Source organism: Periplaneta americana, chromosome 12 (genome assembly GCF_040183065.1).
Source record: "Periplaneta americana isolate PAMFEO1 chromosome 12, P.americana_PAMFEO1_priV1, whole genome shotgun sequence".
Taxonomy (NCBI): Eukaryota; Metazoa; Arthropoda; class Insecta; order Blattodea; family Blattidae; genus Periplaneta; species Periplaneta americana.
The window spans coordinates 142362940-142385510 of NC_091128.1; the positions used below are offsets into that span (position 1 = coordinate 142362940).

General features: G+C 36.1%; 1 protein-coding gene across 2 annotated transcripts in view; it reads right to left on the reverse strand.

Annotated features, from left to right (window-relative positions):
• The window catches only part of Moe (moesin), a 221519-nt gene that overhangs the window by 189650 nt on the left and 9298 nt on the right, over positions 1 to 22571 (reverse strand). For both annotated transcript variants that reach the window (XM_069842153.1, XM_069842152.1), the window contains exon 2: positions 14136 to 14190. In XM_069842153.1, coding sequence (XP_069698254.1) covers positions 14136 to 14147 — 12 coding nt within the window. In that variant the 5' untranslated portion in view covers positions 14148 to 14190. The remainder of the gene's footprint in view (positions 1 to 14135; positions 14191 to 22571) is intronic.

Below are 22571 nucleotides of genomic sequence, written 5' to 3' on the forward strand. Positions count from 1 at the left end.
AAGTTAACGCTTACGTTATGTTTAATTTTCATTGTGAATGAGCCTTAATAGTTCGTCCCACGCTCATGGTGCACTGACGGCAACGTTACGGCAGGGGGGGACTAGTTTCGGTTATGGATGTCGCTTATGGAGGGGACGTTTCAGGTGAAGGACACAAATACCCGCCATTGTATAAAAAAACAGCAAATAAAACTAAACAAGAATTACGTGATGAAATTGTTGGTATTTGGGTAAATGTGTAGTATTTTAGGGCATATAAACACAACTCTAATGATTCAATGAAAAATCAGCATCAGCAGCAGTAGTAGTAGTAATAATAATAATAATGTGTTCGAAGAGTGGACCTTTGGTCAGTTTCATCTCTATTCATGATAATTTTTAACCATGGTGTTATGCCATCAATTCAGGCAACACCAGACATACCACTAAAAGAAGAGTGACGCTACAGATTTTAAGGAAATAGGGAAAATGTTCACTTCTGTCTGCCAGAACTCTAACAAGAGTAGGTTGAATTTCTTGCTACAACCACTACCGCCTGAGTCATAGCAAGAGACGCTATTCATAAACAAATTCACATGAACAATCGTAGTTACACGCCTTCAAAAATAAATCGGGTTGTGTGATGAAAGTATCTTCTTCACTGTTCTTTAATCAAATTAATTAAGTTAACGCCTCAAACATATAAAAAATAGTTAACAACAAACACGGTTCTTATGCAAAGAATGTGAACGAAGGTATTCGAGAATCAGTAAGTCTACCATATTCTTTATTTTAAAATACATTTTTTCTTGATAGTGGGAGCCTTCTCCACGTTCAAATGTCATATTGGATATATAAATTCCATGATAAGAGAGCAAAATAATTGATTGATTTAAGCGAATTTGGATTTACCGATTATTTTTCGTGCCGGTAAACGAAAAATTGGTTTTGTTATACACGTAAGATGCATTGCACATGCTGTATATAAGGTAACTGAGAAGGAAACCTCAATTTCCGACTTTCCTCTTCATTTCATCATCTACCATTGTGTCAGCCAGGAAATGAGGTTTGAGCTTATTCTCTACTCCCAGAGTGCCATAGCATCCGTGAACATACGTACAATTCAACAAGAGCAGTAATACTGTGCGTACATAAATGCCTTTCATACATCGAGAACAATCTTGCAACGCAGTAAATACTTCGAAACTTACGGTTTAAAGGATCAATACGTTGATGTCTTGGATAGGAATTTTTTCCTCCTTGATATAATAGTACGTTAAATCAACACTGACCAATCAAGAAAGTGATTGGTTTACAACAAGCAGTGACACGAACGTCACACTGTGATTACATAAGAGTGTTTTTTGAAGGCGACAAGGCCATAAACCTCAAAAGGCAAAAACTCAATCTATTAATTGCTTTCAAGGATATACATAGCTTCAAATCTTCGACAGATAACAAAATCAAGAGGACTATATGAATCGCGCAATCATGCATTTTAAGTAGTAATTATTGAACAAACAGGTTTTTACTAAAAATTAAACAGGCCTAGACAGCCAATACTAGTTTAGAGAGATAATCCTAAACGAGATAGCTGTCAATTCTAGGATACTGGTACCTAAAAGATTCAACCTACTTGTAAATCCAAAGCACCATTTAACCATCAACATATTAAAAAATAATATTTGAATAAAAATTATAACTTTATGTATAATTAATTGCAAAACATATAGGCCTAACGATCATATGTTACATCAATGGGCAGCTACCGTCATGTTATGGTTAGCTTTTATATAAAAAAAAGAAGAACGAAATATATTAATTAGCACTGTACAAACGTTTGTGTAAAATGCCCAAGGAGTCTTCGAGAACTTGCAAGGCCATTTCCTGTAAGCAACTAATGTTAAATCCAAATCTTCTGAACACTGAACAGCAAAGCTGGAAATCGTTCTAAGAGCACCAGGACTGAATACCGTATTTTTCTGTCGTGTAATCGCAACAAGATTGGTAATTAATGTTTCTATTCTATATCAACATCGTTTATTTGATTTACAGATTTTTCTCGAATCGCACCGTTGGGTCAATAATATAGACATTTTTCTTGCGCTTTACTATTACTATGATTACTGTTTCATAAGTTTTTGACCGAATTCACTGCAAAATTAATTAAAAAGAGCACAGAGGACTCTTCTATTGAAATATGAAAACTTGTTTTGTAATTATCTTTTTGCTCGATCGTGTTTTTTGTTGTATTTACAGCTATTGTTGTTAGGCCTTGAAAGTTAGAATTTCCACACAGAAACTTGTTGCTAGGAAAATCATTCTTCATAACATAAAACTATACTGAAACAGATCCATTACAGTGCACTTATTGTAACTTAGTTATCATTACAGTATATTTTTGCGAAGGTTTTCGAATAATATTGCTCTAAATGTTTAATACAAAATATACTTTAATTGCAATTTTAGAAATATGATCGTGCGAAAAATATTGTACAATACACGTTTGTGAAGTACATTACAAAATCACGGAAACTGACAAACTCGCCCTGCTCGTTTTTCAAACTATTCCTCGATTTTGTAAAAAGCATTTCCCAACCTTGTATCGTAATATACTACTTTATCTGTATTTATTTACAGTGCTTTAACTCCTAGGTCATATTGCGACCGTCAGCAGTTTATTGTTGGAGATGTTCTGTTATTACAATGTCTATTATTCCGTGGTAATTGGGGTCCAAGCCAGCATTCACCTTTATTTAACTGCAAATTAGTTATATTCAGTAAAGGAAAACAACGGGAAAAACCTCGATCAGATTGATCAGCACAAGGGATCGAACTCGGGACCTCCTGAACAGTACCGTCTGAGCCACCTCGCTAGGTTGTACACATTATACTCCCTCTTCATGGAAAAATATGTAGTCAATAAGCATTCAGACTGAAAACATGTTTTTCATTTATTTCATTTGCGTATTTTGCTAATTTTGGCTGCATTATATGTGCAAAACTTACAAATTAAGTATTACTTAGTTCAGACCAGTGATCCTCACATCTTCAAGATCAGTTATGCAACTATGCAAATATAGGTTTTCAGGTAAAGCTCTCTGTGAAGCAGACTTGAATAAATTTCAAGGGAAAAATTATTCTGGGGCTGGGTATCGATACCGGGACCTTTTGCTGAACGCACTAATGCTCTACCGACTGAGCTACCCAGGAACTTCACCCGAACTCAATTTTTCCCTTTATATCCACATGTCCAATTCAAGTTACACTTTCCCACCAAATCTGAATTCAGTGCAAATAACTGTATATGTAGTATTATCATACTAATATATTTAAATGGAAGGAGTAGGTTAGTAGAAATAAAATAACAATTGACGTGAAGACAAAAGGGAATACTTGTACCATCACTGTCTGCTTGAGGGACCAGCGAATAGGGATTATAAAGAATGGACACTGAGCGAATTTTAATGTGTTTTGTTTCTCTGTGCACCAGCGTATAGTTCCACTTTCAAGCGCTAGAGGTTAGTGTAATCGAGCATACGCTAAGATAATAATTGAAAATAGAGTTGAGACACGGGATCCAAACATCGCCTACCTTATTGCATAATCCAGTAACGCTTTGCTTCAAATAAATTCAAGTTAACAGCTTTTCCTTATTTCTCAGTGACAAACTAGTTGTAATAAAAATATTTTATATTTCAGATATCATAAATTATATTATAAAATAATATAATACATTATAAAATTAAGTATCGAATTCGTTTAATATTTGTATATAATATAATATAGGTATATGGTTTTGCTTCTCGTAAGAGAGTTGTTTTTCCATTTTCAGCGCTATCAAATCATTACATATTTAATTGTTGTTGGGTTCAACGTCTCAACTCTCATTATAAAGGAACTCTAGAGTTTAGACATTACAGTTAATGACAGATTTATTATTTTATGGATCCAATTTATTTTATTTGAGTACATAATGTGCCTAGATATATTAATTATATTTATGCTGTGTCGACTGCTAGCTGGTGTGATGTCAGCGCCAACTATAGGGAGAAAGCAGAATCTCACGCTTTAGCTGGCTTGAAGGTCATTGAAATCAGTCCGGCTACATCAAAGGTACCGACGCGAAGTGTCCATTCTTTATAATCCCTATTCGCTGGAGGGACCATCAAGAATCATAAAATTGTAATGCTAATTATTCAAGGCCCCAATAAACCGGCTTTTTTTTAAGAATCGATAATGAAAAATTAGAATAAGAATGACAAATGAGATGAAATTCGTGCCACAGCTGTTCATCACAAACAAAAAATAAACTTGGGATTCCTACCACGTCCAGCTGACTGATTAAAGAACCTGGAACCAAGAGAACTAAGGAACAAAAGAGTTTCAAGACCATGCTAGTAATAGACAACTCATTCATGTAAAAACCAATGACTCTCAACCTTCAAATGGAAAAATAACATTTATTGCAGGATGTTGGTAAACTATAGCAACAACCACAAATAAATCAGAAATCGAGTTTGAAGAAAAATACAATCACTAATACTAATTTTGGAAACTGGAAATAAACCTAAGGTCCAAAAGTGTTAGAAATCTGTATATTTCAATAGAGTGGTATTAAAAAAAGAGTGAGAGAGAGAAATACAGACTGAAAATGTTCAGATTCAGAAGGTAATCAAAATGCATTCGTATAAGATTGAAATCAGCTACAGAACATCAAATGCAGACACATATAATATATGCCTACAGGGACGAAATTTGATCCCAACAAATGTAATTTTTCGTTCAAAAAGATAATTTTAATATGTTATATTTGTTCAGATCAAATTTCTGAACGTTTACAGGACAAAACTAAAATCTTTTCAATCATTTAAAATCATAATACACTGCTCTCTTAAATTAACTGAGCATATTGAGAATTCAATCAATGGCTTTCCCAAAACACGCTATTAAATGTTTTATATAAAACAATTATCTTGAAAAGGAAGCAAAAACGAGCAAAATAGTATTAATTTTTTTTTGTTTGAAATATTTCAAAGAATTACCCCCTGAAATTAATGACATTACTTACGGTTCATCTGTATATTGGAAAAAAAATGCAAGGTAAAATGTAGGCAGTTCCATAATAATAATAATAATAATAATAATAATAATAGAATAACTCTAAGAAGATGGCAGAGCTAGCCGGTGAAAGCTTGGAAGCAAATCTCCAACTGACCTGGCTGAGAACCCGAGAAGAGTTATTCGACATCAAACGCCGGGAAAGCCTCAAGTCATACAATAATAATAATAATAATAATAATAATAATAATAATAATAATTTATTACTAGAACGAAGATAAGTTACATTTTTTTACATACAAAAATCAATGATCATGATTCTTTTATTTGCATAGTTCGGAATAAAAATATTCAAATTTCTGTTACTTTGTAAATAAAACGCCTCATCTATTACATGACAATGATAACGTTATTATATTTCCGGTTTAACCTGTGATAGTCGTGACAGACACTCAAGTTTAGACATTTAGGGCCGTATTCATAGACATTCTTACCGCGGGCTTCCAGTGGATGATCAGCGAACTAACGTTTTTCTTATTCATAAACCAGTGTTAGCGATATGATATGAATCCCGTACAAGTAGCCAGTCAATATCCGGGGCTAGTTTAGCACGCTCATAGCATGGGCTAGCAAAATGTCTATGAATAGCGCCCTTAGTTTGGCTATGGAACAATAGAGTTGATGTGTGAAGAACAATGCACTGCTCTAAAACGTTGCTTGTGTCTTAAAAAATCCTGTGCTGAGGCATATGAAATGTTACAGCAGGCTTGTGGGGTATCTGTTCCACTCCACACTACTACTCGTATGTGGTACAAAATGTAAAAAAATTAGAGGTAATCATCACCATCAAGAGACACTAATTTTGGGATTCCAACCATAGCTCTTACAGATATAAACATTAACACTGCTGCTGAGGGAAGACAGACGAATAACATTAAGAAAGCTATCAGAAACCTTGAACATTTCTTTAATTTCCATCTATACATTGGTAACAGAAAAACTGCACATGATACTAGGGTCATTTCATAAGTCATGGCAACTATATTATATTAGCCAATAAAGCTGCAGGAATAGAAATCCACTATATGTGATTGAAGGTCACTGGAATGTGCTTCACAATGTTAATATCAAATTGGGTTCGGGTACAGAAGGCAATGGTTAACGGAAATTTATAGATGCATAAATAGAAATCATTGTCTTATTATGTACAAAAGAAAAAAAAAAGTACATTACTCACAGCTAACACCCTTCAAAATAATTCCCCAAGGCTTCCACACATCTTTGCTTCTCGTAGCTCAGAATGACACTGACAAGCATTTCTACCACAAGGAACTGCAATTTTCACATACAGAGTGGCACACAAAATGTCATACCATTTAATTATCACATTAAAATTTTAATATTGTAGTTTCGATGTGTCTCACTGCGCTAGTGGATGCCGAAATTCATGGAAAATCCGATAGGTAGCATCACAATTCGGATGTAACCACAGCTACGAGCACGAACATCAATTTGTGAAATGGCGGACAACGGGCGATTGACTACTGAACCCAAGGTGAAAGTTGTTCTGTGTTGTCAATAAACAAAATGTTCTATTATGTGCCAGGGAACCTCCTCGCATGCTGCATGAAAAAGAAACGTTTGGGGCAAAAGTTTCTGTATGGGCCGCAATTTCGAGCCACGGAATCATCGGTCCAATTTTCTTCGATGAAACTGTCAACCAAGTTCGATACAAAACCATGTTGGAAAGCAGTTTTATCCCCCATCTCATGGCAAAAGGTCTCACTATGGAAACTCAGTGGTTCATGCAGGATGGAGCCCATCCACACACTGCAAACACCATTCTGGATTACCTGCACGAGATGTTTGATCTTCGTGTAATGTCACATTGGTTTCCTGAACGACATGGGTGCGGCAAAATGTAGCCACCTCATAGCCCGGACATTAATCCGTGCGATTTCTTTTTATGGGGATTCCAAAAATTAGAAAGTCTATCAAAGGAGGCCAGAAAATGTGGTGGAGCTCAGAGTCCTTCTAGTGGAGTTGTCCCTAGCGCTATCTGAAGACTTGTGTCAAAAAGTGGCGACGAATGTAAGGGTTCGTTTGCAAGAGGTTGTGAGGCAAAACGGTGGTCATATGGAACATGTTCTGCATTAGCAATAAAATTCCAAATCCTAATTATTAATTCTGTATAATTTTGTAAAGCTTTAATACAAACCAATACGTGTTACGTGTAAAATAAATGGTATGACATTTCGTGTGCCACCCTGTATGACAGCTGTTCAACTTGACTTACATCCATCTTGGAGCACAGACTCTAGCATACTAGCTTTTGCGTGTGCTGTCAACTAGCCACCAATGCACATAGATGCAATCTGATGATGGCATCCCATACAATGTTATTCAGAAGATATAACATAGTTGCTATGACTTATGAAATGACGCTCGTATGTGTCAGTGCAAGGTAGGTTACATGGTTGCTTACTCGTAACTGGAAGTTTGCGTACAGGTTTGAGTGGAGCTCAAAGGGACATTAGATGAGGGATTTCTTTGTGAAGATCATAACTGGAGATGAGATTTGGCTGCATCATTTTGACCCTGAGAGCAAGCAACAAAGCCCTGTGTGGAAATCTCTTCTAATGACCAACACTAAAGAAAGTCAAAGTGATCTTCGCATCTGCAGGAACGGCCATAGATATCGTATCTCATTTTCTGACATTCAAAGCATGTTGTATTGGCACACACAACTATAGCAGGAGAATACTACAATATTGCACTGATATGCTTAAATGATGTCAAGCGAAAATGATTACATCTTAATGCAACACGATAATGCATGGCCTACAATGCAAATGCAGTCATGGAGTATCTCACCAAAATAAACATGAAATGTGTCCTTCACTCTCCCTACAGTCCGGACTTGACTTGGGACTTTTTTTTTTGTTTCCGAAGTTGAAACAACACCTTCGTGAGATGCATTTTCAGTCTTCAGACCAAGTGGTGAATACTGCAAAGGCATTCTGAATGATCTATCAAAAAATTATTTCCAGCAAGTCTTTGAAAACTGGCATAAGTGCATTGCAACCAAATGGGACCACTTTGAGAACCACTACCAAAATCTGAAGGATAAATAAAGATGTCACAAAAAATATGACCCTTGTGTGTGTGTGTGTGTGTGTGCGTGCGCAATGGTCCTTAACTTCCGAATATTGACCCCGACTCTACAAGCATGACTCATAGATTAAATTAAATTATGGTTTATTTAATGACACTCGCAACTGTCGAGGTTATATAGCATCTCCAGTGTGCCGGAATTTTGTCCCGCAAGATTTCTTTTACACACCAGTAAATCTACTGATGTGACCCTATCGCATTTAAGCATACTTAAATGCCATCGACCTGGGCCGGGATCGAACCCGCAACTTCGAGCACAGAAGGCCAGCGCTACACCAACTATGCTACTCAGGTCGACATGGCTCACAGACGTTGCTAGAGCTGGGAAGTGTAGACCATTTAGACCACTAGAGACTATCCAGAGTGCACCACAGGCAGTGGGTCTATGTACATTACACTCATAATGATAATGATGATGGAGAATTGTTGGAATGTCACAGGGGAACAGAAGCACCCAAAGAAAACTCCTGTGTTTCCTGGATTACAGGCTCACCCAACATAAGTTGTAAATTCAGGGTGAATTGGGATTTGAAACCAGGCCTCTTTGCTTATAAGTTCAAAGAGCTACCACTGAGCCACTCTGGCTCCCTCGTACAGTATATAGGCCTAACTGAATCAGTTTTACAAACTCTTAAGGGATTACAAAAACAAAAACGGACACATCGACACACTGACTATTTAGGTTACAGGAGTCTGAAATATAATCTTCCCACCCAGATCAAATGTTCTACAGTACATTAGCTGAAAAAAAAATTCTCACAGTGTTCTAAGCACAGCATTTTTCATCATTCTGTTCATATACCACAAAAGATGTTGAAAGTGGCAGCCGCCAATATCACTGTAAGACATTGATTTACCATGTTTTGATGCACCTGCCAGAGACCAAACATGTGTCCAAAATCTCCGTAAGTTGTCACACTATGCTACATCTCCATATGTATTTCAAATTCAACTCTTTTAGAATGAAGAAAGTCGAGTGAATTTATGTATTAAAATGAATAAAAGTGTTGCAGATCATGTAAATAGAAGAAAAATGTGTCCACTTTTGCTTTCTTTAAAGTATCTCGATCCTCAAATATCTCATTCATTCACACTCTGCATAGTGAAACTGAATGTAATATATACAGAAGAATAATCAAAACATACAAGGCTATGAATAAATTAAATAATTTAGGGAAATGTGAACATTAACAGAGCATTTCAAAAATTAAGGTACATTATTCCTACATTTCCAGTTTTAGACTTTTAGTAGCAGGCAGACAAATGACACAATAGTCAAACATTTAAAAAAACAAATTTATTTCTATAAAAACCACTAACTTTGTAACTATTCTTGAGTTAACAGACGTGTACATTTACATTATGCAGCAGTAGTAGTAGCACTGGTATTTTATTTAACGACACACTCAACTGCAAAGGTTATTCTGCATCGAAATTATCCCCATGGGCATGGTGAGTTTTGCCTACAGTCCTCTTATCTGTAACAGGGTTCTTTTACATGAAGTAAATCTACGACATCCCACAACTTTACTTCCTTTCCAGAAAAGGTCATCACACTTCAAAGTCCACCACTCCCAGGCGGGTTTGAATCCACGAACTTCAGAATGACCAGCACAGTAACTGCGAAACCACTGAAGGCGAATATGAGGATTGATTGAAAAGTTCATACCCTGACATGGAAATTGAACTAGAATTATTCTGAAACAATCGTTATTTCTCAACATAATCCCCTCTGAGATTCACACTTTATCTACCAGTGTTGCAGTGCTGCCATACACTCCTTGTACACAGATTCTTCGAGGTCTGCAGAAAAGCCTTCTGCTGCTGCAATAACCTCTTCATTTGACGAAAATTTCTTTCCAGCCAAATGAGTTTTGATCTTTGGGAAAAGAGAGAAATCTGAGGGTGCGATATCTGGAGAGTAGGGGTGTTTTGGCAAACAATTCGGACCATAGTTCGTGTAGTTTAGCAACCACAATTGCAGACGTGTGAGCAGATGCATTGTCATGATGAAACCACTTTCTTCTTGGCCATACTTGGCATCAATCGAGAATTTTTCCTTTCTATTTCTGTAGGAGATATGAATAAAATTCTTCAGTTACTGTTCTTCCCTTTGCTAGATAGTCAATCATGATTATCTCCTTAGAATCCTAGAATACGGACATCATGACTTTCCCAGCCGATTGGACAACTTTTGATTTCTTTAGAGGTGGAGAATCACTGAGCTTCCATTGTTTCGACTGCTGTTTTGTCTCTGGTATGCAGCAGTGGATCCAGATTTCATCAGTGCCAGTGGTCACAAATCACCTCAAAAAATTGGGCGTATTTTTCTCGAATCAAGTCAAACAATCCCTCATCAACTCATCATCATCATCATCATCATCAGTTAGCGCTACAACCCGGGATGGGTTTTGGCCTCCTTAACAACAGCCTTCCATCTTACTCTGTCCTTTACCATGTTAGTCCATCCTCTCACTCTCATAATTTCAAGATCTTTGGATACCCCATCCACCCACCTTAACTTTGGTCTACCCTTTCTCCTCCTGTTATATAGTCTACCCTTTAACATTTTAATAGGAGTGCGTGTTTCAGGCATTCTGTTTACATGTCCTAGCCATCTCAGTCTTCGAGCTTTCATAAATTTTACAACATCTTGACCTCCTATCAGGTTAAGAAGTTCATTGTTGGAGCGTATCCTCCATCCTTAATGATCATTGACTGGGCCAAAGATTCTACGCAGAATCTTCCATTCAAAACTTCTTAAGAAGTTCTCATCTTTCTTTGTAAATGTCCATGTCTCTGAACCAGAGGTAACTACAGGACGAACTAATGATCAGACAATCCCTCAAAATTTTATATTGGGTGTGCCTTTGTTCCGGTGTTAACAAACACGGAACCCACCTTGAACATGCCCAACACATTGATTAAGATGTAGTGCATCTCTGAAGCTCCATAATGAAAAAAAAAATGAAGAGATCAAAAACAGTGAAAATATACTAGAAACAGTACAAAAATTTGTTTGGTCTCTCTTCTCTTTAGTCTCCACATACATGAGAAATTTATAATTGTAGGAAATCCTTATTGTTCTCGTTCATATCCTCATAATCATTGCTTTTTCAGCCACAGACACCAGTAAACTAATCCAATGAAATGTTGTTGTTGTTTTCTAATGCCAGGCATTTGACAAAGTCATTTGACCTCTTGCACTCCAATATTTTTCAAAGATAGTATCATGGCCAGCCACTGAAGCACAGATTTTGAGGTGTTCCGAATCCATTTCTTGGTTTGAGTTGCACAATGGGCAGTTAGAGGACTGATATATTCCAATTCTATGCAGGTGTTTGGCCAAACAATCATGGCCTGTTGCCAATCTAAATGCAGCTACAGACGATTTTCGTGGTAAATCGGGAATTAACTGTGGATTATGATGCAGAGAGTTCCATTTTTTCCCTTGAGATTGTATTATCAAATTTTGTTTGTTGAAGTCTAAGTATGTATATTTAATAAATCTTTTCATAGAGTAATACGTAGATTTAGTAACTGGTCTGTAAGTAGCAGTGCTGCCCTTCTTTGCTAAAGCATCTGCATTCTCGTTTCTCAGGATTCCACAATGGGATGGTATCCATTGGAATACAATTCTTTTATTCCAATGAAATGTGACTGACATTGATGTGAGGTTACACCACCAGTTGTCATTGAATTCCTAACAGCAGAAGGCAAGATGCTGATTTATATACTGTATATGGACACTACAACAACGAGAATGTATTAGTTGTTACGAGCACTGTTCAATGCTGTGGTGAAGTTGAAAACAGACTATAGCTATACCTACTGGTTTACACATGTGGCAGTTTGTTCTGCCATCCTCTGGAGTGATTCTGCACATCTACAAAGTCAACAACATTATTTGTGTCAATGAAGCTTCATATTGACAAATGAATACAGTATTGTAATGATTATTGGAAATCTAGTCCATTCCAAAGTTCTGCAGGATGAGTGTCCTAAATGTTGAAAGGACAATACAGAAGTATGACGAAGGCAATAGCCATTAATCTCTAGCACCATTACAACGCAGTAAAGAGCATTCTTGTCGAGTACAGTCCAGTTACTTTATGGTGACAGCTCGTCGACACGAGAGAGGAGAAGGTTCGAGTGTGGAAGGGAGACCGATCCAAGACAGAACGAGCGTTCTGGGAGGGAAATACAGTCATATTAAAAATGAAGTCTCACGTTGCTCTCTCGCACATTGCAGCGTCTGCATAATTCTGAGCTCCTGTCACTGTGTTCACTTATACTCCGGAACAATGAGAAGTAAACTAATATGGAAATACAATGAGCAGCAGTTCGGAACAATAGTCCAATGAAATCCTAATTTTAAATTAAGTTCCCTCAAAGTCGAGATACCTCCATGAAAGTCTATAGCCTTTCAATTTCAATCATATTTTTTTTAAGTGTGGGCCTCTGTTTCTGCGAAATATAGAACTCGTGTATGGTTCGTCTTATGACAGCTTCACTGAAGTTGTCCATAGTTGATTTCGGAGCGCTGAAGGAAGCTGAAGTCCAGGAATCAATGTCTTTAGTCTCCCTTATTATTTGGCTAACACTGCTGTCGGACACAGCGGTAACCTCTGTTACAAGTTTTCCAACATTTGTTACGTTTTTTTCTTCCAACGCTATCTTCATAAAGCGTTACACGCTGCTTACGACTTCTCGCCACTGCAATACCCAGCCTAGTTTGCTTCTAACAGGCAGCATTTTCACAAACAGAAAATAGCAAGTGAATCTAGACAATATACTACACACTGAACAGTACAAAACAGAAACATTACAACTATTCAAGTAACTAAATGAAACGTAGTAACAAACACACTAAATTGCAACACATAAGGCAGTGGTGGTGTAGTATGTCCTTAGTGTGACTGTACGCCCACACTAACGCTCTCGAGATGTGACCACTAACGCAGCCAGGGGAAGACTAAAGTGAACATCCCTTCGAACAAACAGTGAACTCGCCCAAACCACTGCGTCGCCAGGCCGGAGCTGTCACCATAAAGTACCTGGCCTGTATTATAACAGGTGATAAAACACAGGTTCATTTCTTTCAACCTGAATTATAATGTCCATCGCTGAAATGGCATCACAACAAGAAAGGAAAATTTACCAATAACAAATAAAAACCTGATCTCTCCTTTTTTTTTTTTTTTTAAGGAGGAGGAGGAAGGGTAAGGAGAACAAGATTTTTGCAAACTCTTTCTTGGAGTGGGGAACCATAATCAATTTTAAACAGAATGTCAAAACACTGAAGAAGAGAAAGAAGAAATACCGTAGTACTTTTGAAGTTCTCTTAGCAGGTTCATTTGTCAAAACTATAGGCAGACAATGTCCTTGTGTACAGTACACTAGATTACACTACAAAATATACATCACTGAACAAACTGCAAATTTCGAAACGACTTTCACCTCTTCGGTCTGTTAAAAGGGGATCTTTGAGGACATAATTTCTAGAATGACTAGGCTCCAAAGTTCTTCTGTATAAGTGATTCTAAAGACGAAGAAGTGTTTTTACTGCAAATAAATACCTGCTGTTGTGAAAAATATCGGTAAGTTCGAAGGCCACAATGAGAAATGACCAGTCCTTGTCTAAGCTGTTTTACTTATCTTTCTTACAAAATAGAACGAAAAATGTTGGTAATTATTCTCTTACTGTATAGTTTCTTGTAGAAACAGAAAACATAGAATATCTTCAAATTCTTTATGGAGGCACCTCCGAAACAAAATATACCAATAGATAACAGCAACAATATTCCAGCCTAAACCATACAATCGCATACATGCACCCACTCACTCGCACATGCAGGCACATACATACATTTAAACATATTTCCATATACTGTACAAAGAAAACATATAGCTTTACTTACAGATTTCGGCATTTTGAAGTTGTGGTATGGGTTTCAACTTAAAAAAAAAATCCACCTGCAAACAAAAGATAAAAATTAAAATCTGCTCTAATACATTTATGAAGCAGACATGCTGATATACTAATTTTAAATAATGCTGAATAACATATATGAGGTATTAGAGCGATTTTTGTGTAGGGCTTCCTGTTTTTTGACATAATGATGTGAGCTCTCTTCAAATTTTTAGCTTTAATGGTAAGTGGAATACATAAACTAACTTGGCCTACTCTCGTAAACATTCAGACCAAACATTGCAATAGTTGACAAAAATTTTTTAATTGTTAACTGGCTCCCATTGGAGGTAGCCCAGAAAGACTCAGTATACTCTCCTACATGAATTTTACAATATTAAATGTTTACATAAATTTTGTAGAAAGAAAATTAAAGTAAACATATATGAATTATAAAGTGAAGAAAAAGAAATTAAACAGAGTGAATATGATGACTCAGAATTTGGCAAGAGCGTTTCAAAACTGAAGTTATGATGTCAGTAGTAAGTGTCTGTGGCAGTTCAAAAGTCTTCCTGAAGCTTTCAAAGAACTTGGGAATCACACCACGAGCTCCAATAAGAAGACCAATCACCTCAATATTTTCAAGCTGGTATTTTGCTTTGAAGTAATCAACTGTTGGCAGATAAATGTTGCTCTTTTCATGATTGACATCCTCCGGCTGGCTACTCCCCATTTCAATCCTTATGGTAGGATCAATTATATAACCTTTCTTGGTAGTCTGGGAATACGCTATGATGTCAATACTTCTAGAGGAGCCATTAGTAGCAAGGCAAAAGACTTCCTCTTCTACTGTCCAAGACTTTTTTTTTCAAAGCAGTTGCAATTAAGGATCGAACATGATGATGTCCGGCATTTTGGAGGAGTAAACCTCTGTTACACTGACCTTGGATGTGGGCAAGGGTTTCAGTCTCCGGGCATCCATGTCTGCACCGGGATCCGTCCAAAGAGTGACCAGGTACTCCTCTAACTGCTGCTAAATTGGCATTCATTTTAAGGCAGGTTACCCATTCAGATGTAGAGAGTCCAGACTTATTAAAAATCCAGGCATTGGCTTTAGGTACTTGGCTGTATAATTCTACACCTCTCCCTCTTCCAGGCATTACTTTCCAAGATTCGAATTCTGTATTTCTTAATTCCTCTCGTAATTTCCTAGTCACAGATTTACGAAGTTCAACTGGACAAGGGAGACTTAGATGTTGACAGGAAGAATTAAGTTCAGACATCAAAGGTCGCATACTATTTACATAAGGATTTTCATTTAATATTGAAGTGATGCAGATGTTGCAGTGTTGCAAGAATGCTTCCCATGATGCTCTGACTAGTCCCAAACCTCTGTATTTTTTGCTTGCATATAACATACTAGTAGGTGTATCACATGGCAACATAAGCATTTGTTTAACAGAACTACGTATTAACTTGTCAGTATCTTCTAAGAATGTTAGGAGCATAAACAATTTAATAACTTTTATTCTTTCATGCTGACTCCAAATATGGAATTAAAAAAGAAGAGGTGCGTTAATTTTCACAACTTGAAAAAATTAACTTCGTTTATTATTTCAGTTGTGAGAAATAATGCATCAGGGAAGAGTTTTTGCTTAACTTTACTCGAATTGGATAATACACATGCCATTTATGTCACCAAAGTGAAGAAAATAAGTTAATATAAGGATTTCTTTTTATTTGTAAGTATACAATTTTCTGATTAAAATTATAAGAATTATAAGAATGTTGTATTTAGGTATAGGGCTTCCAATCTCGAGCATACCCACACCCAGAAACTCCATATGGGGAAAGTACACACTTGATTACCAGTACTTGGACAATAGGATTGATTCTTCTGCCAATACACAGTTTTGGGTTGTTTCCCATCTGTGAACTACAAATGGAATTGGTCCGTCCAACATCGGTGAGGTCAGCCTAAATCTCTTCATCCTTGTGGATGGTAATACAATAGTCTCTTTGGTAAACGATTTTCAGGCATCCTAAGAAGGTGGTTTCTCCATTTACGTTAATAATGTTGGACGTCTGCGGTCATCTCCTCAACTTCCCACTGATTTCTTATGTCTTCGCTCCTAATGCGGTCCCACAAGGTAACTCCTGTCAGTGATCGTAGAAATCTCATTTGTGATGCGTTGATTCTATTTATTTCCTTTTGCCGCAGTGTCCAACATTCACTGCCATATAACAGAGCTGGTTTTGATATTATGTTGTGAAATCGGATTTGGACCTCTTTTCGCATTTGTTTTCCAAAGTTCCTTCTCAAGATACCATTTAATTGATTATATTTCAATATATTTATATTTAGTCTTTTTGATAATTATACAAAGAAATATGACTTCCTAAATATACAAAATCTGTCACTTGTTCTGTTATCTTGTTAACAACCACTATTTTTGCTCGTATAAGGTTTTTGCCAGAAACTGCCATTACTTTTGTCTTTTCGGTTGATATTTTCATATTGTATTCTTTTAAAACCATCTGTAGTTTAAAAACAGAGCGACAATTGGATTGATGCTATACTTATTTCACAGTTCTTGGTACTTGGACGATTGATCAGCTGAGTTATTGCAGCCAAAGTGGGCTTTAAAAACAGGGATTGAAGACACCGGAAACTCGAGGACCACAGCAGTTCTGAAGATGGCTCCCAAGCCGAAACTATTCAACTAGGTATTTATAAACTTAGTTCAAATTAACACGTGAAAGTAATCACCATATATTCATATATTATATTCCTAAAAGAAAAAGTACAGTCCAAAACAGCACACTATCACTGTGCATCCAAAATCCACTATGTTGACACATGTTTTTCAGGAAAAAGAAAAAATCGTTATCATTTTTAATTCTCTTGATATTCAAAGCTACTTTCGGTATAATTTTAATCATTACATGAAAAATGGTATGTGTCAGAGGAAGAACAATTGTTTGTATACATCTGAAGTCGGATTAGTGTAATGTTACTAGTCAGCGATGTATGCAATGGAGGGGGGAAAGGAACTGACCACCCTAACCAATTTTCCTCTGGCTTAGTTGCCTCATGAATGATGTCCCCCTCCCTTTTTTTGTGTCACTTATGAGCAGGCTTCGAGACTTTGGACCCGATACAATAAGTTTACTGTGCATGCACTATAGGTTGTTGACTCGCTGCAGGTAGTGAAATGTAGAGATGTGTTGAGGTAAAAACGTTGCTATTTAGAGTAGAGTACGGTAGTATGGGGAAACACACATATGTACATTCTGAAAGTAAATATACATTACCACAATGATAATGTCAAAAGAATGTGAAAAGCATTTATCCTCCTGTCTTTTATAAGCATTTGTGTTTAATTATACACAGTCTTAATGGTGGAAATAAGAATGTAGCAATTTTAATTTTTTCATTTATCCTATTGGTCGTCTTTAGGAAGTGCAGTTACAGTACCGAATTGCAATGTACCTACTACAAGATACATTCTCAGTGTCTCAAATGTAAATCTTTTTCGGTTATCTGCCAAAGTTTGTACTGTAGAAATCTGCTCTCTACATTGCATGACATGATAGGAGCAAAACGAAAAAACCTAACATCATTGCAGTCTCTAAGAGACAGTCCTTCATTCTCGGGTGACTCTAGTTCCACTAATTTGCTGTTTATGTTACACAATGTTTCATATCCGTTATTTTTACATAAAATTTATTTCCACTTCTGTTTTACATATTCAGTAACCGGTGTACTTGATGTCTCATCAATTCTCTGCATCATTTTCTAAATTAATTTGAGGGCTTCCGGAATCTCTTGCTCTGACTTTTCTGACCGTGTAATAGTTTCAGACACAGTTTGTATGAAAACCAAATTATTCGTCAGAACCTTCAAATCCAGAGTGTTTTCCTTTGCGTATTTGTTGGCATTCATTCTACAGTACCCTCACCCACTGTATGCTTTACCACTATACTCAGTACGCTGTTATGCGGATTTCCCACTGAACTGCTCTATTGGGTCCGAAGTCTCGAAGCCTGCTTATGAGGTTCAAACCTGTCTTCGGACAGTTGACTAAACAACAACATGAACACTATGAATGAATTAATGACATTTCTTAACCTTTACTGTTGGTTTCCATATTACACCAACATTATTTTGGAAGAAATCTAAAGCAAGTTACATTGAAATCCTTTATATCATTTGTTTGCCATTATCTTCAGAATAGAAAAAAACTCTTATTGATTGATAGATAGACTTGCACAATGTTATGACGGATAATACAGCATCGTAGTTAAATATAGAGAAAAAATGGTGAGACAAGCAAAATTATATAAATTAATAACATGGCATGTAAAATTCTAATATGTTCATGTCCTCTTAACTTACAAGAAAAGTGCAAAGAATTCCTACATACATTTTACTATATACGGGCAACAACAATAATTATGCATGTTAGCTGCAGTAGACCTATGTTGCATATTTGGGGGGGGGGGGGAGAAAAACTGGAACACGTTACTTGCAATATCTAATTTATTTGAAAATATTAGTAGGCCTATATATATATATATATATATATATATATATATATATATATATATAATTTGAACTGGTAATGGAAATTACGGGAAAATGGCTGAATGGATTTTAATGAATGACCCATCATTTTGAAGCTTGGCATCCAAGGATTTTCAGAAAAATAGTAACTTTCAGTGAAGCGTTAGTTTTCCTACATAATTTTGATATTTTCCAAAATCCATCTTTCGTCAGTTTCGAGAACTAATTGCATTTCAGAATAAAACAAAACACACTACAATAAACAATAGGATATTACAAGAAAGCCATGATCTGCAGGATTCCTAACATATTTAGAGTTCAAATTCAATTGGTTATTAAAAACTTCAAGATTTATTAAAAATTATTTATAGGTCTGATTCTGCGGAGTGTAATTTTCTGAGTACAGCTGTGTATTGGATATTAAAACCTACAAAACTTGAGGTGGTTTGATGACATTATTACCATTAGAAATGAAATATTATTATAGTTAATGCCATGATGTGTCTATTTTTCATTAATTATACATATTAATGCTATACTGATGATATGAAAGTGAAACATTTTGGGGTTATATAAGTAGCTGTAGAGAATATCTTAAATTAGATCTTCATTTCTGTAATTTACTGAGTGCCAGCTATTATATAAGTACAAAACTTGAGTAAGATAATAATACTGTTATTTAAAATCAAATATTTTTTGTAGTTATTAATCAAGTGGGGTTGGCTCTTTTTCATATACTTAATGCCAGTGTGGTGTAGATATTTATATGCGTCATTCTCTTCAGTATTGGCTTGAGAGAGCGCAAAAATTACAGTTCCTAAGGAAAGACCAAAAGGTATTACTTACTGATAAAATAAGAGGCCTACAAAATTTTGTAGTCTCCTGATCATTTCAGCGTGAACTCTTAGCAGGATAAAATGATTTTACCCTCTACATTTCAAGCTCTACATGCAGCAGCTATATGAAGATGCTATGTCTACAGTTAGAAAGCATAGCAAACCTGACTTTTTTAACATTCACCTACAATCCACAATGACCTGAAATAGCTATTGCTTTACTCCCACATGAAAAACCCACTGACGTCCTGACATTGTTACTTGCGTTTTTGCATTGAAACTCAAAAACTGAAGTGGATAGGTTCAAGAAAAAGTGTTTGGCATAAAAAAAACATTCAGAGGGAGTATGTTTCATTATTATAGATGCAAATAACTTTCAAAATGTCTGGTATTCTTCATTTAAAATAAATTTGAAAAATTTTTATTTGAACTTCTAATGAACTTAGTTTGCCGCATTTGCTGCACAAGCCACTAGTAGTATATAATCTAAAACTTTTTTACTTGTAACAATCTTCACAAAATACTGTTACAAGTCATCAAGTCAAAGAGTCACAAGGGACTTGAAGCAGAATTGCTGAGTAATTTATGGCATTGGACCTCGGACTCATTTCATCTTCATTAATTTCAACTTTATCATCTTCAATAATTTCAGGTCGACCAGGAGATCCAGCAAACGTGATACTATGATTCACCAACAGATGTCATTTCTGGGGGACCTGCACTGATCCCAGCAAGATGGAGAGGCTTTCAGAGCGGATTACAGCATACCATGGTGTTACTAGAACTGTGTAGTTAGTTCCCTCAGAAGACGACCTCATGGTAAATTGAGAAGCTGGCTACAAAAAAAGTGTATTTAAAATACACATAAAATGCTGGAGATCTGTCAAAAAGACAGGAGGTACTGTTATTGTAAGTTATCTTGAACCTCCTGAGTGGGGACAGAAGGGCAGAGGGAAGGAAGCGTGTAACGTGGGTGGAGCCAACTGAGTTGTTTGTGCATGCTCTGCAGCATAATCTCTTGTCAAGAAACATAGCTATTTCCTTCACTGTGTACCAGTGGTGTTACCATGGAGCAGCAACCACAGGGTAGTAATTATGGTGAAATCACACCACCGCGGAGAAAAAGTAACGCTGTTATCCACAGCAGAGAAAGAGAAATTGTCGCAAATATAATCAAATTAAGCGTTGGGAGGAGGAAAAATTAAACAAATATTTGCTGCAACCTCTTGCTAAGGAATATGAGAGACCGGATAAATACTCTGGTGAAAGTATTAGTTCCGTGAAGAAAATTAAAAATAATATTGAATTACAACTGAATGAACCTCACACTACTCTGGGAAAGAATAGGTATGTAATGTTTAGAAATTATTGCTACAATAGTTATGAACAGTAGTGTGTGTATTGAGAGCGACATAATGAATTACTGTTGCATGTCATTATTTTCTTATAGTTCTACTAAACATATTATTTCATTCCAGAATTAGACTTGTGTAAAGTTGAAGTGGACGACTTCGATCAACATGTTATTCAGGATACAATTGAAGAATTCTATCGTGTTCAGAAAGTAGTACCTACGATTAAGAAGATAATTCCGAATGGATGATGCCATTGACGAAATAATTAATTTTGGACCAAGCGATGATAGCAGCAATGATACGGATATGGATTGTGTATAATTGTAAATTAATGTAAATTCAAATAATAAGCCTGTAAAATATTGTAATAAGAATATGTACATATTAGCTGAAGGTGTAAGTCATGCAGGCCTATATAATGTATAGATGTAGCTGTAGTAACTCTGCCATTGCCAGTCCCCATCCCAGATGAGAGAGGAGTGTACACAAGATTATATTTAAATACTTACTCATTACAGGTTAATTAAAGCTTGCTACAAAACTATGTTCTCCTCTCAAAACCGGAGTATCGAGAGAAGATGATGTCTGTATTGAACCAAGTTCTTTTACAGTAGAGAGCCATAAGGTAAAAGAACCAATGTTTTCTGAAAAGAGTCACGTTACCCGAGGGAGGGGCATCCTTGCCGTGTCATTACGTTGATGAGTACATGCCGTACCGAGCAGTTCCAAAGACAGACTTAGGGGATGTAAGGTTCAAAATAACTTGCAATAACAGTACGTCTACTGTACTGTCATTCACAGAATGAATACCAGTACGTAACTGATCAAATATGGATTTCAAAATTTCATAATGGTTCTGACACATATTTAAAAAATGCTGGCATTACAATATGTCAGGACATTTGGAAGGAAGCTGATATCACTCCCCTCTACTAAACGTGAGAAAAATAAACGTGGAAACCAATTACACATTAATCTACCAATAAAGCAAATTAATCTACAAAATATAATTAATATATGTTAGATACCAGTACTTGGAAATTAATCAAGTTCAGGAAAAGCCGAATAAGACAGACGATCATGTAACTACTGGCAATTTCTATATAACAAAACAACTTACATAAAAACAAACAAATTCAATCACGATTTACATAGGCTTGCCACTTTCATCGACTATATTATAGCTACTGACAACATTTTACAATGAAGGGAGTAACATATTAATTAAATTAGGCTCTTAAAATGTATGTAGCCTACAGACTCAAGAACATGTTTAAGGTTGAAAAGTGCGAGTAGTGCAACAAAAACAGATAAATGTATTGCATATTTCACGCATATAGACAATGTTCTATATTTTATGAAGGAAAAGTACTAGTATATAAATTCAGTTACTTACAAATGGCTTTTAAGAAACTCGCAGGTTCATTGCCGCCCTCACATAAGCCCGCCATCGGTCCCTATCCTGTGCAAGATTAATCGAGTCTCTATCATCATATCCTACCTCCCTCAAATTCATTTTAATATTATCCTCCCACCTACGTCTCGGCTCCCCCAAAGGACTAGTATATAAATAATATTAAAAATACGTTTATCAATATTAAGTAACTATTAAATGAATACAAAATATCAAAATGTCAATTTGCCATTGTTCCTGTATGGTAATTACCAGGGAACGGATTTATATGGAC